The sequence below is a fragment of the Ranitomeya imitator genome, chromosome 8, assembly GCF_032444005.1.
Source record: "Ranitomeya imitator isolate aRanImi1 chromosome 8, aRanImi1.pri, whole genome shotgun sequence".
Classification (NCBI taxonomy): domain Eukaryota; kingdom Metazoa; phylum Chordata; class Amphibia; order Anura; family Dendrobatidae; genus Ranitomeya; species Ranitomeya imitator.
Window position 1 is genome coordinate 184,140,061 of NC_091289.1, and position 21,399 is coordinate 184,161,459.

At 41.3% G+C, this 21,399-nt stretch overlaps 1 protein-coding gene across 2 annotated transcripts in view; it reads right to left on the reverse strand.

Annotated features, from left to right (window-relative positions):
* FYB2 (FYN binding protein 2) overlaps positions 1 to 21,399 on the reverse strand; it is a 40,750-nt gene that overhangs the window by 11,729 nt on the left and 7,622 nt on the right. For both annotated transcript variants that reach the window (XM_069738095.1, XM_069738096.1), the window contains exons 2-17: positions 20,051 to 20,540; positions 18,929 to 19,093; positions 17,020 to 17,059; positions 13,608 to 13,702; positions 12,910 to 12,970; positions 11,680 to 11,774; positions 11,299 to 11,342; positions 10,247 to 10,269; positions 9,357 to 9,413; positions 8,515 to 8,617; positions 8,267 to 8,426; positions 6,509 to 6,635; positions 5,067 to 5,104; positions 3,895 to 3,955; positions 2,361 to 2,426; positions 850 to 875 (exon numbers count right to left, since the gene is read on the reverse strand). In XM_069738095.1, the coding sequence (XP_069594196.1) occupies positions 850 to 875; positions 2,361 to 2,426; positions 3,895 to 3,955; positions 5,067 to 5,104; positions 6,509 to 6,635; positions 8,267 to 8,426; positions 8,515 to 8,617; positions 9,357 to 9,413; positions 10,247 to 10,269; positions 11,299 to 11,342; positions 11,680 to 11,774; positions 12,910 to 12,970; positions 13,608 to 13,702; positions 17,020 to 17,059; positions 18,929 to 19,093; positions 20,051 to 20,540 (1,651 nt within the window). The remainder of the gene's footprint in view (positions 1 to 849; positions 876 to 2,360; positions 2,427 to 3,894; positions 3,956 to 5,066; positions 5,105 to 6,508; positions 6,636 to 8,266; positions 8,427 to 8,514; positions 8,618 to 9,356; positions 9,414 to 10,246; positions 10,270 to 11,298; positions 11,343 to 11,679; positions 11,775 to 12,909; positions 12,971 to 13,607; positions 13,703 to 17,019; positions 17,060 to 18,928; positions 19,094 to 20,050; positions 20,541 to 21,399) is intronic.

A 21,399-nucleotide genomic window follows, 5' to 3' on the forward strand; every position in this document is an offset into this window, starting at 1 on the left:
CGCCGCCATATAGTCCACGTTCTCCGATTCTTGCTCCGGCGACTGTGAATAGCAGTAAAGTGACTGCTATTCTCAGGTGCTGAGTAGGGACTACAATGCTCATCAGAGTCTCTCTGCCACCTGTGAATAGCGATGACTTTACTGATATTCACAGTTGCAAGAATCGAGGAACGTGGACTACGGCGGAGCTTCATGATAACAGTTTTCATTGACAAATCACAGTTGTCATCAACCCAAGTACCATTACCCTAATTGCCACCACATCAGGGCAATCGTGAAGAATGAGGCAAAGTGTCAGAATTGGGGCATCTCATGTGATGCCCCAATTCTGTGCAGCTGCAGATCTTTATTTTTAGGCTGGGAAGGAACCAATAACCAAGGACCTTCCCAGCCTGATAATATCAGCCCACAACTATCTGCGTTACCTTGGCTGGTTATCAAAAATAGGAGGGACCCCACATTTCTAAACTAATTTATTAAATTAAACAAAGCAAAAAACTCATGAAAGCACCAAAGGGTACAAGTTTATTATATTTTGTGGGGGTGCGAGTCTGACATTAGGTGTCTGCATGATCTCATCACTTCTTCTTCCCCCTGCCTTCTCCATACAGATTATTAGGTTCAGTAACCTGATCTCTCAGTGAATTAGCAGTTTGTTTTGCTTTGACCAAGAACAGATTTGAGCTGTTTTTTTTCAAAGTGGATGATCTGGGAATGCGGAGAAGAGGCTCATAAGTGGAGAAACAAGCAGATTTCTCAGATAAGATGCATTACAAAGTTTTTTAGATTTGCTTGTACTATCGATTTGTGCGAGTTTGCTGAAATGTTAGCGGGCCATGAAATACTTACTTAAATTAGGAATTACAGGTGAATATCTGGAAAGATATAGACACATAGAAGATTATTTATAACTGCATACAATATGGTGGAAGATAATCAATTCAGTTTAATATAATGTCTTTGTTTTACTATAACCGGGGCCAATTTAGCCATAAGGGCCCCCCATGCTGTAGGATTAAATGTAACTACGTGTTAAATCTGCGTGATATTATTGGGGTACAGTATGGCGGGCCGGACAGTAAAGCACAGTAAGGGCCTTGTTCTCACAGGGAGAAATGCAGCGTTTTACAGTACAAGCAAAGTAAATGAGATTTCTCCCATGCACACGCTGATTATATTTTCCTTTAAAATTTGAAGCATTTCCATATCTACAGGATGTCATTTTTTTCAGTGTTTTTCACCCATTTAAATGAATGAAAAAAAAAAACTGCATAAAAAAAAGCATAAAAATGTGTCAAAAATGTTCCAGGAAAGAAATATATCTTGGTACCGTGTTAGCCAGTGGATAGAAAAATATTTAGAATTGAGAGTCCTCAGTGGTTGATACCTTTTAATGACTAACTGAAAAGATGGTAACAAATCTCGAATCTTGCAATTTGTTACCATCTTTTCAGTTAGCCATTAAAAGGTATCAACCACTGAGGACTCTCAATTCTAAATATTTTTCAAAAATGTTCATATTTTATGCAGAGTTTTTCCTGCTAACAGAAACATTTTTGGTGCAGAAAGATTTGCTACAAAGACTTAAAGGGAATCGGTCACCAGGATTCTCCCCATATGAGGTAAGGCCGACACCCTTTAATATGTGCACATACTCCAAGGCAGGAACTTACAGGCATTTAACATGTAACTGAACCTTACAAAGCTTTTTGATACATTGTATCTCCTCTGACTCACTGTTGTTCAGTGAGGGTCCAGGTCCAGAGATTTCCTCCGATCCCTCACACCCCAGAGAAGAGCGGAGCTGACGCCTGTGTCCATCGCTCAATGGTCTATACGCTGCTGTGTGCACTTCTATCTGGTGGTTTGAGTGATTGTGTGGGGGGGGGATTCAGGAACCAGACCCCCCCCCCATCAGTGGATTACATTGGCTCCAGTATTCTAAGTTTTGTTACAATTTAATGCTATTATATTCAGATTATGGTATCGTTGTTTGGGCACTGTTTGGCGGTATTATTTTGAGATAACACGGTGGTATTTTATGCCATTGCGCCTTCGCACTAGCCTTTTGACATTGTGAAGCAGAGTCATTTGTGCATTGTAGGCCAGTATTATAAGAGCACTATGTAGCAATATTATTTGGGCCAAGTAACTTGCTAATTTTCTCCTTTTTTTTTGTTTATAGCTTTTTGGTCACAACGGAGCATATTGTTTGGCTGCCATGAAGTAATCTTTGGGCCCAATAAAGTAATATTTTTGGAAACTATGTATATTTTTGGCATTTCCTGGGGAGGAGAGACCTAGATGTGGACCCGTTTGTACAGGACACGTCCTGGTTACACATAATATTACACACTTACGCTTGATCTTCTTTGGATTTGTTTTTCTTAAACAATTGGACAAATCCTTTTCCTTTGCCACCAGAACTAGAAAGAAAGAAAATATTGCAAAATTTTTTAATTTATTTTTTTAACCACTTCCCAACTGAGTGTATTTTTTTTTGCCTCTTCTTTTTCTTTCCTGCTTTTTATATATATATATAATTTTTTTTTACAAAGTTTGGTGTCATTGTAATCACACATGTATCCAAGTCATTTGTACCAATATATATATATATATATATATATATATATATATATATATATATATATATATATATATATATATATATATATATATATATACCTACAATAGGTGCAGGGGATGTAATCGCACCCAGGCCCTGGATCCTAGGGGGCCTCAAAAGTCCCTTTTGCCCATATAAGAAGCCCAATACTATTAAAAATCTGAAATAATTGGGGGCCCCGCTAGAGCTTTTGCATTGGGACCCATGTGCTGCAGGTTACCCCACTGGCTGGGGGCTAGTTTTGTTTTTGTGTGCCGAGCGATAGCTTTTCTGGATACCATTTTGATAAAGATACATTTTGAATGCTTTATATATTTTTTATTTTTTGGAGAGGTGAGACCACCAAAAAAAATGTCAATTTTGGCATTTCAAATTTTTTTTTATGCCATCTGGATTGACTAATTTTACAATTGTGTAAACTGATCAAACTGTGATGGACATGATGATAAAAAAAATATGATTTTTATTTTTTGATGTTTTTTTATGAAATGTTTGGATGGTAAAAAGGTGTTCAAACTTTTATGTTTTCTCTTATTATTTTTTTTATTTTAATTTTTTTTGGAACCTCCGATTGCTGTATTGCTTGTTCTATATACTGCCACACTATTGTATCACAGATCATAAAAATGATCTTTTTTGAAGCCCAGGGCTCTGTGGGAGTAAAAAGATGGTGACAGCGGAGCCCCCAGTGGTCATTGTGAGTCTTTTTTTTATCACTCCTTGATTGGGTAACGAGGGAGCCAATGGTTGATTGGGTAGCGAAGGAGCCAATGGGTGTTGAGACAGACACTCTCCAAGACATCACCACTAACGAGCCGTCAATTTCAAGATCTCGGCTTGCTACATTGTTGCCCGACAGTCGCTCTGACCTTGTGGGCTCACACATCTGCAGGTTAGTTACAATGTATCCATGTAAGCACTGTAAACTTAACATAATCCTTTAGAAAAATTCCAATATCCCTCCTGATTCCAGACTTATATTATTTTGTGTGGTTCCTCTGATATTTCTCTTGGAAACATATAGATACGTTATCAACTTGGTAGTTTTGTTTTCCCCATCAGCTTATTCGGATTTACCCCTTCAAAGCAGAACACAGTCCGATCAGTGCTGTACAGGGACAAACCCTAATAATAAGAGGAAAGGTAACGGCCACTTGTCTGATCACACATTCCGAGCAGGGGAACCGAGATGTGACACCCGGAAAGACGCTCCGCCATGTAATGAAGAACGTGCGGATTTATCAACACAGAAATGTGACGCTACTGACCTGCTGAAGCTCTGGCCGGTGCTGCTGATGTCATCGTAGTGCTCGTCTGAATTTCCAGAATCTAAAATGGAGAAATGGGATATTAGAAAGTTATCATCACGTCTTATTTGGTCTGAAGAGGAGAAACAGGTCCCCAAAGTGTAAGACATCGTGATTAAGAGGAGCTCATTCTAAGGCCTCATTCAGATGACCATTTTGTTCCAGGTGCGAGAAAAATCAGACTGATTATTCTGATCAGACTCGAAGCAGACTCCGATCCAAGGTGGGCCAGAGTTGGGCCAGAGAGTTGGGCCAGAGTTGGGCAAGAGTTGGGCAAGAGAGTTGGGCCAGAGAGTTGGGCCAGAGAGTTGGGCCAGAGTTGGGCCAGAGTTGGGCCAGAGAGTTGGGCCAGAGAGTTGGGCCAGAGAGTTGGGCCAGAGAGTTGGGCAAGAGTTGGGCAAGAGAGTTGGGCCAGAGAGTTGGGCCAGAGAGTTGGGCCAGAGTTGGGCCAGAGAGTTGGGCCAGAGTTGGGCCAGAGTTGGGCCAGAGTTGGGCCAGAGTTGGGCCAGAGTTGGGCCAGAGTTGGGCCAGAGTTGGGCCAGAGAGTTGGGCCAGAGAGTTGGGCCAGAGTTGGGCCAGAGTTGGGCCAGAGTTGGATCCAATTTTCTCGTACGTAGTGAAATGGAAAAAAAAAAAAAAAAAAAAAAAAAAAAAAAATTGTCCAGCTTCTCCATTTTTCCATTTTGGAAGTCAGTGAAAATCAGACTGCACTTGGATGGCATCCGAGCACAGTCCATTTTTTTCACGGACCCATTGACTTACATTGATGATTTTAATCCAACCTTAGGAAGAAAATTGGAAATATCCAATATTGTCTGCAGACAGCTCGGACCAAAGGGGAAAGAAAAGAAGAAAGAAAAAAAAAAATAAATAATCGGACATGTCCCCATAAACTATCACAGGTACAAGTGCTATCTGTAAAAAAAGAGTCTGCAAAAGCCAAATGGTGAAAAATAAAAATAGAATACTCAATAGCAAAAATTATTTTTTCGACCAAAATACATGCAAATAAGTAAAAAATAAAACACCTTGACTCCAAAAGGTATCCATAACCTTTAACTTTCTCCAGAGAGAAGACACACATTGCTACTTTTCTCGGATCTGACCGATAAGTGAACAGTATTAATACTTACAGCTGTCCGAGCCCCTACATGTGTCTGCATTCACGCCACTAAAAAGAATAAAATATATTTATACACAAAATGTGTTTACTTCTAGAAGTTCACATGATTTATTTTTTGTCATTGTAAATTCAGAATATCATTAACGTGTGCCCATCATCTCAGGTGACCTTCCAGAATGTGCTTTCCTGTGTGTTCATGAGGAATGACAGTATATCTAGTCATTATCGGACTTGTATCCTGCATTTATCACCAGTTTTATCCTCTGAAGCGTCTCTCTAATTTTCAGTTCCCTCTGAGCTGGTGGGTGGAGAACAGCTGATTTGATGTCTCCTATATAATCAGCACACACAGACATGATGGATTCCTGCTTTCCTGTCTCAATATATCACATATATAGAAGGAGCAACATTATGGAGGACATTATACAACAGCAGTACTAAGCAGTGTAGCTGTGAACTCAGCACTGTGGCAATATAAAATACTTTCTAGAAAGCTGTAGCAGTACTGTGCAGTATAGCTGTAAATCCAGCTTGAAATAAGATATAATACTTATAAAAAATCCACAGCACCACAAGTATTTGTCTTTGCTTCTCTATATAAGGACGCAGTCAGAGGACAGTACAAATCGGACCAGTACACGGACTGGCTGGCGGCTCTTCCTACCGGAGTGTCATAGCTTAGTGTATTTCTATGTAGCTGTCACGCTTGGGTCAGGAGAGCAGTCGGCAGTCCATGCACTGCGTCCCGAATTTAGGCCGATTTATACAGCCATCTGACTGCACCCTTACACTATTCCTCCTCCCCCCACCCCATAGACTATGATAGACAGCTGCAATCTGATACTTCAAGGAGTTGCTAATCTTGTTTGCGTCATGATCGATTTTAGCACTTTTTTTTTTTTATAGTGAATAATTAGTTCAGGAAGCAGGGAAAGGAGGAGAAGTGGCTCATAAGTGGAGAAAAAAATATTTTTTCTGGTAAAATATATTACAAAGTTTTTTTCTTTCTATTCGCTTGCACTATTCATTTATGCAAAGCTTGTTGGAGTGACGGCGACCCTTTCAAGCAAGGATCTGCTGCCCCCATGTAGAAACAGAATTGCAACTGTATTACATCTCAGTCTGGCATTTCCTAATATGTAGCCATTTTACAGAATGTATCAGACTATCTCTCAGATTACAATTCCCTATGACAGTAAATAATAGCTCTATAATATCTCTCTCTGGCTGCATGTGATACATTGTTCCCTGATGTCAGCGGGCTGGTTATAGGGGGTCACTAAAGCCGTTTTCATGATCACAGCTAGATGATACATATCTTCACTCTAAAACATCCACAGCCATAAGGATGAATGTTACTAGGAGCGCTGCCTCACTTCCATAGGCCGAGGACTCGAGTTAGTGCCCCCCTTTAAAAATGGAAACGCTCATAGAACAGAATAATCCACACACCTGTCTCTTCTCCGGACTTCTATGTCGGCGTAGAGATCTTTGTCGGCAGGGATTTGGAATATGTTCTGGCCACATAAGGCCTGGATCTCATCGCTGATCTGCAGAGAGGCCACCGGCACAAACCCGTCTGTCCAAAGTAACAGAAATGTAGGTGATGTAAAGGGAATCTCCATCAGATACGTGAAATGACGCTCATCAATCATCTCTTAACGCCCACAAAATTATAAGGAGCCTCTTCTCTTTTCTGCATAGAACCTTCAACTTATTAGAAGAGAATAATGGAACTTTCCACCTCGTTCTTGACTGTAGAGCTCTGCAGCCGGCCGTCCTGGCAAGTACATGTCCCATAATGTCTCATAAGCCCCTTTCACACATCAGTTTTTTGCCGTCAGTCACAATCCGTCAAATTTAAAAAAAAAAACGGATTCGGCGGATCCATTTTTTTCTCATAGACTTGTATTAGTGGCGGATGGCCTCACGTTTCATCCATCGTTCGCCGGATCCATCTAAAATGGTTTGTGCGGCGGCCGGAGACAATGGACAAAGTAACAGTTTTTGTGTCTGTCGAAAAAACGGACAGTGACGAATCTGTCGCCGTCTGCCGTTTGCTAGAATGTAAGCCTAGGGCGCCGGATTCTGTTTTTTTTAAACTGAGCATGCTCTGATTTTTTTAGGATCCAATTAGCCAGATCAGCTATTCTGATCCGGCGAAAAAACGGATCCAGCGCATCAGTTTTTCACAATATGCTATAGATCTGTTTTTGTTTTTTTCAAAATTCAACGGATTGCGACTGATGGCAAAAAAACTGATGTGTGAAAGGGGCTTATGGGCCAGTGTGGTCAGATCACATCTATCCGAAGTGAAGGCTTAGATACATTGTTTCAATTTGTGAGCAGGACAATAGAGAGCTGCAGATGCAGGAAAAGGCCGAGGAGAGGCAGCAGCCCGTACTCTGCGCAGACGCACGCCGCAGCTCACAGGCAGCGCATACACTGCAGGTCTGATAGGGATAAATGAATGGAGACGGCTTTATAGCATCTATAGGGAAAGGTCTCAAGAAGATACAGACACAAGACTAGGCAGACTTACAGCTGATGAAGTCTCTTGTTCGCAGGCATTTTCCCATAGAAGTCTTTCAGTTTCTCATTCTAGGCTTATGTGAAGGATACTTACATTTCTATAGCTGCTCATGTATCACACACTGGCCGCATGATTTCAGCCACATATATGTTTAATTCTGAAACGCTGCAGAATTTAAAAGCCACCGAGGACAGAGCCTTAAGATAGACTAGTCAGACAGGCGGGGCCCCGGCGGCGTCTACCTGTCCCAACCCTGGAGTGACAAGGTCTTTTCTTATGCAAATTGCCTATGCAAGGAGGCGCCAACTCTTGGAAGTAGCAAAAGTCAATATTGACCCATGGGCAGCGGGAGTGGAGGAGCCGCTGGGGACCCGCCTGTCTGACTAGTCCCTCGCGCGGATCAGTCTTCACTGGCTTTCATCTATGTCTTTCTCTGAAATGTTGCAGCGTTTAACATATATGGCCGAGATCCGATCCATCCACAGGCGGCATGTATCAGCTGTCAGGTTCCCTTTAAACTGCCCCATATTATATGGCTAAGTAACGGGAATTTAACTACGATTCTGGCAATATTAATAGTCCACACAGCCAAATTAATCGATCACCAAACTTTTGCCCAATCAAGAATGTTACATCAGAGAAGGATTTCTTCTTGCTCAGCCTTTTCCACCACTTACATTTTCCGCGGACATCCCTTGACAGCCATTTTCCTGGAGGACAGTCATTCATCTGAATAACCTCAACTTTGTCGCCTTTCTTCACCGTAAGTGCGTTTTTTTCATGCTTGAAATCTTCCATAATTTTGGATGAGTATAACATCTTCTCCTGCCCTGTGATCTGAGTGACACATTCTTACCATCAGTACCAGAACGTATTTCTATGTGATCAGCATCGGGCCGTAAAAGATCAGCCATCCTCAGATTACCTTGTATTTTTTCCTAAGCACCTGTTCATCTTTTCCCATTTTCACCTCTTTGGATTTACTTTCTTTTTGTCCCAATAATCCGGTGGATGTATCGAAATTGGCACTGGAAGAATAAAAAGAGAAAGGTCGATTGTAACAATGTATCTGAGCTCTGCTCCCAAAGAAAACCTACAATGTATCATAAAGATAATAAACTGTAAAAGATCTGTCACCAGATTTCTCAACAGAAACTGAATTTGTTATTAAATACATTTCTTAGACCTGACAAGACTGGTGTACTTATTGTGAAAATCCATGTCGGAATGGCTTTACAATATTCTTTCTTTTAAAGTTTCCACTTCATCACAACCCACCTAGCCTGAATGACAGATCCTCAGTGTCCCCCCTCCCTGTATATATACATATTATTATTTTTTTTACATAGAGCTCCAAATCTCTTGACAGACTTAAATGCCCCCCCCCCCCAACATATACTGTATAGCCTCCTCTTTGCAAAACATAATTTCTTGCCTTTAACGATAATGAAGCGACTCTACTGACTTGGCTCCAGTCTGCACAGCAAAGTAGACAAGCGAGCTGTTGATTACGGCCTGTGACTGCCCTAGTGGCCAATGTAAGAACTGCAATACTCCAAATAAAAACACATACAAAACTAGAAAAAGAAATATAATAGTGTTATATATATACATATATATATATATATATATATATATATATATATATATATATATATATATATATATATATATATACTTCCCCATGTAATAATGACTATATATAAAAATGTGAAATTATATAGTTTATAGTTATGATGGGAGACTTCCCCCAGTATAATATCTTACCTATAATATCCCTCGGACGCTGAAGATTTATTGCTGGAACTCACAGTGCTGGAATAACTAAAGGTATACAAGATTAGTTAGAATGAAGGTAGCCAAGTCCAAGAAACATGAGGGCAGAGTCATCCAAACTAATCATTAATATGAAACATTTGAAAAATAAAATATACTATATATATATATATATATATATATATATATATATATAGTGAGCCTTCACGGGCAGGGTCCTCTCTCCCCCTGAGCTTATACAAACATACTCTTATTTTAACACATACATATGTGTATGTATATATATATATTTATTTATTTTTTTTTCCAAGTCTTGTATCCATCAAGTCTTGATTATATAACAATGAGTGTCGGATTCTAAAATATTCTATAGAGTCTATAAAAAAGTAAACAAATATTCTTTATTTTCATATTTTCAGGCGGCCATAGAAAACTAAATGAAACAGACTTATAAGAGAAGGGAACCATAAGGTCTCTATTATATCCATGTTAATCCTCTCGGTTTCTTTTGGAGGCGATCAGCTGATCACAGTGGCTCCAGCTCTGGAAATCCCTCGCTAACTGATGATTTTGCCAGGATAGCTGAGCACCGCCAGACATTTTCCCAGCAGCGGCCATGTAATGTCGTGCTACATTGTGGTCATTCCGCTAGACGGCCCTCCATGGATGATACATTGACGACACATCAGCCAATGCGGGAGCTGCTTTTATGCCCTCCATCATGAAATATGCTAAAACACAGAAAAGTCTTTCGTCTAAAGCCACTTACAGTAAAGAATTATTCTGCTTCTACAATAATAAACAAAAACTGCAAAGTAATTTTACGGAAATAACAGAAAAATGTAAAAACATTTGTAATAAAATTCTCGAATTTTTTTTACCTGAGATCATCATCAACGGAGACCTATGGAGAGAAATATAGAAAACATTAGTTCTACCGACTCCGCAGAGGTAGAATTCTTTGAAGGCGCTTTTCGGGTCCCGGCTTTTGAGTACTTTCACAATGTGGTCGGACACGTTTGTGCTGAGCCGACACGTTTGTGCTGAGCCGACACGTTTGTGCTCAGCCGACACGTTTGTGCTCAGCCGACACGTTTGTGCTCAGCCGACACGTTTGTGCTCAGCCGACACGTTTGTGCTCAGCCGACACGTTTGTGCTCAGCCGACACGTTTGTGCTCAGCCGACACGTTTGTGCTCAGCCGACACGTTTGTGCTCAGCCGACACGTTTGTGCTCAGCCGACACGTTTGTGCTCAGCCGACACGTTTGTGCTCAGCCGACACGTTTGTGCTCAGCCGACACGTTTGTGCTCAGCCGACACGTTTGTGCTCAGCCGACACGTTTGTGCTCAGCCGGCACGTTTGTGCTCAGCCGACACGTTTGTGCTCAGCCGACACGTTTGTGCTCAGCCGGCACGTTTGTGCTCAGCCGGCACGTTTGTGCTCAGCCGACACGTTTGTGCTCAGCCGACACGTTTGTGCTCAGCCGACACGTTTGTGCTCAGCCGGCACGTTTGTGCTCAGCCGGCACGTTTGTGCTGAGCGGACATGTTTTTCTAACCCTGTTAAACCCCTGATGACGTGCCACAACAGAGGACTTGGTATGACGCAGGTTTTTGCCTCTGCAAGACCAAAGTCTCCCTTCAATACATAGAAAAAAGGGTCCTCCTAGTAATGATCATAATATGGGGGGAAACATAGGTCTCTCTGCGGTTATCAAAATCCTTGGCCCAATTCCCAGACCCTGTTGCCTCGTTTGGACAGGGGGGTCCTGCATGCGTAATGACCACCCAATATAGTCTGTACTCCCTTATCCCCCATGGATGCAGGGCTTTCTGCCTCCAGTATACGGCATCAGGTGGCACCGGACTTAATAACTTACAGATATAGCGTCCCTCACCCTCCGATACTCCTCCCCCCGGGGGTCCCCTCACCTTGTGGGTATATCCGTCCGCAGTCTCTGGGCTCCTCACAGGGTCTATAATAAAATAAGATTCATTATAACTTAATCTTTGATGAATATAATAGAGCGGCCGACAATCGAGCAGTAGTGGGATCGTCCTGGAGTGTTATATGGAGTATTATGGGGTAGACGCTCTGCAGCTTGGGGGTCTGTAATTGTGATCCGTCCTTGCACCAATTCTGCAGAAGATGGAGGCTTAAAGGGGCGTGTCAGGCTGGTCCAAGAGTATAAACTGAGCACGCAGGCTAGTAGGGGATATTGCCCCTATCATAATCGCATCCTCCGTTCTGCAGAGACTGAACTAATTCTTTGTAATAACACGGAACGCGACAAATGCTACAATGTAACTTACTGGCTTCCTCTGTGTCATAGAAATTACTGCTGTACATGGACTCTCTGACCTTCAGAATTTCCTCATAACACGCCATCCCCTCCGACTCATACGGGCTAGAAAGGAAAAAAGAAAGCGGATGGGCACAAAATTCTTTTCACATGTCCCAAAATGTGCAACTTATGAATATACTTCACATTTTAGTTACTCACTAGTTTTTTAAATCTCTGCTTTCACTTAACAAATGATCCCAGGACAAGAGACCCAGCGTCTTGTCCTGCTAGGAATGGAGAATTGGTCGTATATATGCGTTACTGTCTCCATTCACTTCAATGGGAGGTCTGAAAACTGCCATGTCCCTGCACAGTCAGACGCGGCCATTACACAGTACACAGCCGGCGAACATTTATAAGATTATCTCGGCACAGGAACATTTTATTTAAACACATCCAATTGTGGAGCTTATTATTATCCCAAGATCTATTGATTAAAACAAACTTTTGTTTGTGTGGAAATCCCCTTTAAGTGGGGGACTGGAAGATCGCTGGTCACCAGAGGAAACCATTTAAATGAAAGAGCTGGAGCAGCTTAGCCTTGGGGAATGGGCAAAAATCCCAGTGACAGTGATCCAAAGTAACTGCAGCTGTAATTGCTGCAAAAGGAGGCTCCACAAAGCGCTGACTTTAGGGGGGTGAATAGTTATGCACATTGAAGTTTTTAGTTATTTTGTCCTATTTGTTGGTTTCTTCACAATAAAAAGAAAACCAAATATTCACAGTTGTCGGCATGTTCTTTACGTGAACTGATGCAAACCCTCAAAAAAAAAAAAAAAAGTGAAATTCCAGGTTGTGAGGTAGCAAAACATGGAAAATGCCGATGGGGTGAATACTTTCGCAAGCCACTAACATATGGTAGGTGGGGGCCCTGAAAAAGATTTGGTCCAGAAACTTATCACAATTTTCATCCCTAGTTCTCAGAACCAAGACAAGAGAATGATCAGAATTGATGCGATTTCCCGTCTATAATGTTACGGTTTATGCTCCTACATTGTAACAATTCCATTGACCGCAGGCGCAAACTCAGGTCCAAATCTTAATGCAAATAATGTAAATAATACATTTTTCCATTTACCGACTGCAAGAAGTGTTTTTTTTTCCATGTTGGGGAACCAAAATAAAAAGTTTATAAAGTTTCAAGACTTGTATTAGAATGCAAATCCCGATATGTTCCATAACTTTCCATTTCTTCTACCTTATGACCTCTGTTGCCGGGCGCACCGCCTCCGGGACAGGATTCACGGCATCAGGTGCATCTGCACAACAAGATATAAATTAGTTATAAAATACAACAATTCAGTGATAAAATATGACCTGAAGACGCAACGGTTCCTAATAAAATGTTGCACGTTTGTCTCAAAGCTGCAATAGCAAAAAGGCAGCTAGTAGTGCGTCCGTCGGTAGGATCGACCCTCCTAAGCCTTCTATAGAGGCATGCAGGTCATAGGAAGCTTATTAAAATAATACCTTGATATCTGATCTGATGTCTTATTCCAGAGAAAGCCACATATTTCTTAATGTGTAAATCAACGGTTAAGATCTATGGGTCGGACATAGATCTCCCCGAGAATCTGCCTCCAGAGCTTGTTATAAATGAAAGGAGGCATTACTAGTGTAACATGTATACGGAGGCAGAAAAACGATGATACATAGTCTTAAATAATGTCAAAAAGTAGCAAAATTTATTGCTAAAAATACATAAAAGGCAGAGAAGATGGGACACCCACATGTGTGATAACAAGCTGGGAGAAAAGGGGCGCACAGAGTGAGAGCAATTACTGTCGTATATATCTATGTACAACTAATGTCCAAGAGAGGCGCGAAAAGAACCAATGGTGAAAATAATTTTGCAATAGAACAAGGAGTTTCCAAAAAGACCGCGACGGAACTCACCATATTCAACATCGTCACTGACTGCATAGGCATTAGCGTCACTTTCTGCTGGACTGTAAGTCTCATCATAAACGTCTTCACTCATTGGTGCGAGGCTGAAATAAAATACAGACAGTAAGAAGTCAGGCAACAGCAATCCTGGAAGTCTATTAAGTGATCAAACCCATCAAGCCACAAATCTGACTGGTAGGGCACTATATGGCAGTATTATTAGGACACTACTTGGACACATACTGAAGCATCTATTATCTGGACAGTGTGACGCTACTTATGCACTATATGGCAGTATTATTAGGGCACTATTTTGCACATAAAGACCCTGTTTTCTGAGCTATGTGGCACTCCCTCTTGGGCGCAGTGTGGCAGTATTATAAGGTCGTTAGTTTGCAATTATAGCCTTGATCATCTAGACAGTGTGACACCAGCAGTGTTATGTCTCATTACAGTGACATGCAATAGTATTCACCCCCTTGGCGGTTTACCTATTTTGTAAATATTTCTGTAATCTGATTTGTGTGTAATGCATCAGGACTAAAATAGTCTAAGTTGGTGAAGTCAGAAAAATATAGGCATAAATTAAATTTATGGGATCAAATAACTAAAAATGTGCATATGGATTTACCCCTTTTGCTTTGAAACCCCTAAAAACATCTGGTGGAAGCAAGTCCCTTCTTAAATGCTTAGTGACAGGACGTCCCCCCGTGTGCAATCTAAGTGTCACATGTCTGTCAGTAAATACACTTTATCTTTTCTAAAAGGCCACAGAGGCTGCAACACTATTAACAAGACGCTCCACTAACCAAACACCACCATGAAGACCAAGGAGATCTCCAAACACCACCATGAAGATCAAGGAGATCTCCAAACACCACCATGAAGACCAAGGAGATCTCCAAGCACCACCACGAAGACCAAGGAGATCTCCAAACACCACCACGAAGACCAAGGAGATCTCCAAACAGCAATATGAAGACCAAGGAGATCTCCAAACACCACCATGAAGATCAAGGAGATCTCCAAACACCACCATGAAGACCAAGGAGATCTCCAAGCACCACCACGAAGACCAAGGAGATCTCCAAGCACCACCACGAAGACCAAGGAGATCTCCAAACAGCAATATGAAGACCAAGGAGATCTCCAAACACCACCATGAAGACCAAGGAGATCTCCAAACACCACCATGGAGATCTCCAAACAAGTCAGGCACAACATTGTTGAGAAGTACAAGTCAGGGTTGGGTTATAAAGATAAATATCCCAATCTCTGATGATCCCTGGAGCACCATTAAATCCATTATCATCAAATGGAAAGAACATGGTACCACAACAAACCTGCCAAGAGAGGGCCGCTCACCTAAACTCTCAGCCTGGACAAGGAGGGCATTAAATCAGAGAGGCAGCACAGAGACCAAAGGTGACCCTGAAGGGGCTGCAGAGTTCCCAATCAGAGTATCGGTCCATACGACCACAATAAGCCGTACTCTCCAAAGAGGTGGACTTTATGGAAGAGTGTGAAGGAAAAAGCCTTTAGTTACACACAAAAATTGTAAGGAACATTTTGATACAGGAAAAATATATCTTGGCACCATGCTAGCCAGTAGATAGAAAAATATTTAGAATTGAGAGTCCTCAGTGGTTGATACCTTTTAATGGCTAACTGAAAAGATGGTAATAAATTGCAAGCTTTTGAGACTACATACGTCTCTTCATCAGGCAAAGACTAAAACAAAATCTGAAGAATCACATATTTATGCACAACATAGTATAGAAAAAAAAAAACCCTGGATAAGCCCGGTGACATGAAGACCCCCAAATGTATGGAGGAAGGTGCTGTGGTCAGTGGAGATCAAAATTGGACTTTTTGTCCACCAAGGTAAATGCTATGTCTGGCACCAAACCAACACAGCTCATCACCCCAACAACACCATCCCCACAGTGAAACATGGTGGTGGCAGCATCATGCTGTGGTGATGTTTATCGGCAGCAAGGACAGGGAAAATGGTTGGAGTCAAAGGGAAGATGGATGGTGTGAAATACAGGGATATTCCAGAGCAAAACCTGTTTGTCTGTCAGTGATTTGTGACTCGGACGGACGTTCACCTTCCAACCAAAGAGCCAAAGCATACTGCTAAAGCAACACTTGAGTGGTTTAAGGAGAGAGGTGTAAATGTTTTGGAGTGCCCTAGTCACAGCCCAGACCTTTATTTAAGTGAGAATCTGTGGTCAGATGTGAAGATCGCTGTTCACCAGAGGAAACCATCTAACCTGAAGGAGCTGGAGCAGTTTTGCCTTGAGGAATGGGCAAAAATTCCAGTGACAAGAGGTGGAAAACTCATAGAGGCTTATCCAGAGCATCTGTAATCTATAGGAGGCTCTACAAAGTACTGACTTTAGGGGGATGAACAGTTATGCACGATAAAGTTATCAGTTACTTTGTCCTATTTGTTCTTCACAATGAAAAGAAAACCAAATGTGCACAGTTGTACGAATGTTTTCTACATGAAATGATGCAAACTTAAAAAAACCCAGTGAAATTTCAGGTTGTCAGGTAGCAAAACTCGAAAAATGCCAAGGGTGTGAATACTTTCACAAACCTCTGTAATATTTGGATACTATGTGTCGGTAGTTTCTTATTCTGTTATGATTGATTTACAGTTTGTTATTAAACATTGAATAACATTTATCTATTTTTTTAACAGATTCTTCCTTCTAAAACAAGAATAGGCAGAATGTAATATTTTCCTCAGGGGCCGCTTTAGCCCTTTACCCGGCCATGTGTGTTACTGTGCATGCAAAAACTGGGTCACGCTGCTGTCTGGGTGCGGTCTCATTTTCTGCATGCCTTTAGACCTAAAAATTGGCATTTAACAGCTGACTTATCATAAGGAGACTTGATAAAAGTCGATTTCTCCCCTGTATATACCCAGGGATATATTATATCAGCCTCTTAGACAGCGAACTAGTATAGAAACAGATCGTCCATATGAAAACTGGGGCTGTACTTCAAGTCAATGATGCCCCTGGAGATGGGGGGAAATTACTCTGTGTGTCTCCAAAATAATTACCCAGCATCGCCTGCACCAAGCAGCATATTGTGCAGGAGAGCGTCACCAGCAACCTTAAAATGAGGAGGGGCAGTAAATTCCATTCATTGGAATGTTCCTACAAATGTAACAAATTTATTGTAAATATTTATTTACTTTGTAGCGTTTGTTTTTAGTTCAAACCTAGATCTGAGAAAGATTGGTGACAACACTTCTGACACGGTCACCCATTATTGCTTCAACATACATTGCTGACGTGCTTTCACGGAAAACCAGCAATTCAAGAGCAGGAAATGCCAAAGACGATAACTAATAACACAGAGCAGAGATCATGGAGTATTGACAAACGTATCAATAAGTCACTACCTTGGGGGCTCCTCATATTCTGTTTCAGTCGACTCTAAAACTTCAAAATAAAAAGGAAAAAGTAAAATATAGAATAAAAATGACCAACAAGTAGATTTCTGGACAACAGAAAGGAAAAAATAATTCAGATCTTATTTATTGATATATTTACAGTTCATGTATTGTAAAGCGTCCCTTGCAGGTCACCATAAAACCTTCACTATCTGTTACTTAATGCATCTTCTTCACACATACAATGCGGGTGCATTCTGCTGTAACAACTGTTGCTGGAGAAAGTTTTGTTTCAAGTGATTATGTCCTAATAGAAACAAATCTTTGTGTACACAGGGTGATCTCTACGCACATCGTCAGTGCAGTGTTAATTGCATGTGTCACATTGTCGCCAATATTTAACATACTAATAATATGGTCAATTACAGGTAAAATCTTTGAAGTATCCAATACAGTCACAGCGTCCCCGACGTTAGATAAGCAGCGTTGTGTTTTGATAATACTCCAAAGTTTATACTAAAAACAATGAAGGAAGTAGCACACGAAGCTGTATAGATGGGCATCACCTGCCTTACCTGCAAATACTCTACAATATACCCTGAACTGTCAAGCAACAAAGAAAAAATACTTAGCATGAGAAAATAGTATGCTTTACTGATCTCACACTAATCCTGAGTTACATCCTGTATTATACTCCAGAGCTGCACTCACTATTCTGCTGGTGCAGTCACTGTGTACATACATTACATTACTGATCCTGAGTTACATCCTGTATTATACCCCAGAGCTGCACTCACTATTCTGCTGGTGCAGTCACTGTGTACATACATTACATTACTGATCCTGAGTTATATCCTGTATTATACTCCAGAGCTGCACTCACTATTCTGCTGGTGCAGTCACTGTGTACATACATTACATTACTGATCCTGTACTGATCCCGAGTTACATCCTGTATTATACTCCAGAACTGCACTCACTATTCTGCTGGTGCAGTCACTGTGTACATACATTACATTACTGATCCTGAGTTACATCCTGTATTATACCCCAGAGCTGCACTCACTATTCTGCTGGTGCAGTCACTGTGTACATACATTACATTACTGATCCTGAGTTACATCCTGTATTATACCCCAGAGCTGCACTCACTATTCTGCTGGTGCAGTCACTGTGTACATACATTACATTACTGATCCAGAGTTACTTGTTTAAATCCTGTATTATACTCTAATGCTTAAGGAACTAGGCAAATGTTATTAAAAATTAAATCATACCTGCCGGTACAGGTGTCTTTATGATCAATAACAATACTTCTGACCATTGTATAACTTGTTTCCTACATATTTCACCAGTTTACCCTCTGCAGCCTCTCTCTAATTTTCAGTTGTCTCTGAGCTTGTGGATGGAGACCAGTTTTTATAAGTTCTCCTATACACAGTACACACAGACATGAGCATTTCCTGTCTTTATGTACCACATGTTCAGAAGTAGCAAAAGTGGAGAACGTTGTTATACCTCAGTACTGAGCTGACTGGATGTGAATCCAGCACTGGAATGAGGTAAAACAATCGCTTGTCTCTCTTTGCCAAGTGCTGCTCCCTTCTACTCTCTCTCCATAGGGTACGACTCCTATTATAACTCGGACTCCTCAGTCTTTTAGTAGTTACATTTTCAGAGTAAATTCTAAGGTCAGGAAACAACTGGAGAACAAGAAGTGGCTCATTAATGGAGAAAGCATCAGATTTCTCTGATAAAGATATATTGACTTTTTTTTATTTGCCTGTACTATAGAGGTGTGAAAGTTTGTTGCCATGACAATGACCATTTAAGCTTCTCTGTCATATGGTATATTTTGGAAGTGTTATTATTTTCATTATTTTTTTTTAAATCACCCCAATTTCTGTCATTCACTTACCTACAGGTTTATAAGAAACCCCATTTTGCTGTAAAGACCCAGTGAAGAAGGTGCTGAGATCCACATTTAGGGGTCTGGGAGGTTTTGATGGAGGTGATCCCAGGGATTCAGCTGGTGGAAGAGGCTTCAATGGCGGCACTTTTTCTGTCCATTCGTCCTTTGGAACTAAATGAAAATTATACAACAATTCAAGCCGATGCACAATGATACAAAGTAGACAAATTAGAAATACAGAGTTCCATTGGTTCCTTAAAGAAGTTGTCCACCACTTGGGCAACTTCTTCTCGTAACCCTCGCTTGGCCTCCATAAAATGATAAAGCCTATGTTCGTTTGACAGCCCAAAGGGGCCGAGCTGCAGTACCTCAGCTTGCCTGTGCGCAAGGATGGCACTGTTAACATTTGCCACGTATAAGGAAAAGGGAAAAAAAGTTGATTTTATTTTTAAGATAGACCCACATTTTACTACCCATTGCCGGTCTAGCCCTCTCCTTTGAGACTCCTATTCGGGTAGTTAAAACATTCTCTCTCGTTATTCTCGCATTTGGCAAATAATAATTATGGTAATCCTAATTGACCTAAAACGGGAAAGGTTTATTCTGATTTCATGTCAGATATTGAGAAAAACATGTATATGTGACTTTTTATATAGTGGATGGAAACTTCTGGTTTCAACTGTAGGCAAAAAAAATAAAAACAAATAATAATAATAGTCGAGCAACCTCCGTCTCTGTGCAGCCCGGCTTCGGCACAGTGTTTAGCAGCATATTCCGCGCCTGCAGCGCTGTGCCGCCATGATGCTGCAGGGTGCCGCACACCAGGACAACACATCAGGGCTACCGTGCCTCACCTGACATCATGACATTGTGGGGTCTGCTCAGCATCACAGGCGCCAAAGTCTATCACACCAAAGCAGGGCTGCGCAGGGGGACAGCTAAGGACTGGGCGAGTTTATTATTTTAACCCCTTCTCAGCCCACTATAATCCACAGAAATGGCAGCGGTCCGGCTTGCATTTTGCTGGATACATTCCAGGCAAATTTGATTAGTCTCAGACTGCTTTGCTCATCTCTGGTTCTCGTCCCTCCTGCTGTGTAATAAAGCGTTACATAATCCTCATCGTACCATTTATGATCTTTATCATCGGTTTCGGTGCGATAGGAGGAGGCGGCGAAAACTTGATGATATTTGTAATGGCTGCAGGAGGGGGCAGAACAGAGTCCACATCCTGGTAGATTTCTGGTGGTGGGGGGTCTGCAAAGTTCGGCATGGAGTGTCTGTACACCTGCGGGCTGCTGGCACACACTCCATCACTTTCTGTCCTTTTGGAGTCCGAAACATAAAATGTTTTTCCACGTTTTCGCATGTCAATGTTCAAAGAAAACGAACTTCCATTTGGTTTGGCTGGCAGCTCAGGTTTGCTTACGATGGCCGGCTTAGTCTGGTTCTCCAAGACGCTGATGACGCCTTGAAGCGCTGGATTGCATCGAACGTTACAAATTCTGGAAGTTGGGAGCAGCTCTTCTTCTCTTTCTTTGGTGTACGCCGGCAGGGTGTTGGCACGACCGCCACTCTGAAACCTGTCGCGTATAGACTGAAAGTCTGATGTCTTTTCCTGAAGAGTAGAAGAAAACCAAAGAGAAATGATCCAAATCGATGACAGTCAAAGTGTTGGAATAATGCTTATCACTGTATATATTGCATCAACTACTATTTCCCACTGTTTAATAAAGCACGAGTTTCTGTCTCCAGCAATAGTGTTATATTGCCAATTATTCCCTCAGTGTTTGTAGCTGGAGCACACTTTACTCTCACCTTACAAGCTGACAGACAACATGCTAAGATCCTAAGCTATACCAGTTGTAAGCTGTGTTATCTTTGTTGTTGAATAAATAGATATTCACTGTTGAACGGCCGGACAGTACAGAGATTAATCCGCTTCCAACAGGTTATGTTGCCCAGAAACCATATATAAAACCAGATATTTCTCTCATTTATCGATGAATATTCAAGATATGCAGCTTTCTGTCTGCTCCTCAGCAAAGATGAAGTTCCAGAGAGACTTGAAATATATCTCACTGAAGTATATAACAAATTTGGGAGAATGTCAAAAAATCTGTGTGCAGATAATGGAACTGAATATACAAGTAATGAGACACAAAGCGTTCTAAGAAAAAAATGGAATCGTGTTTCAGATCACTATCCCATACAACCCTGAACACAATGGTGTAGCGGAAAGAATGAACAGGATACTTTTTGAAAGTGGAAAAAATATGCTATTTGACACAGATTTGCCAACATCATGACAGCTTGCTGTCTTCAAAACAGACTATCAGGTAAAAGCTACTGAGAAAACTCAATTTGAGCAATGGACCAACAAGAAGCCTGAACTACAACACATAAGAATATTCGGGAGTAAAGTATTTGAGTCTCATATAAAGAGGGTATCCTGGTGGTCTACAGTGAAACACAGA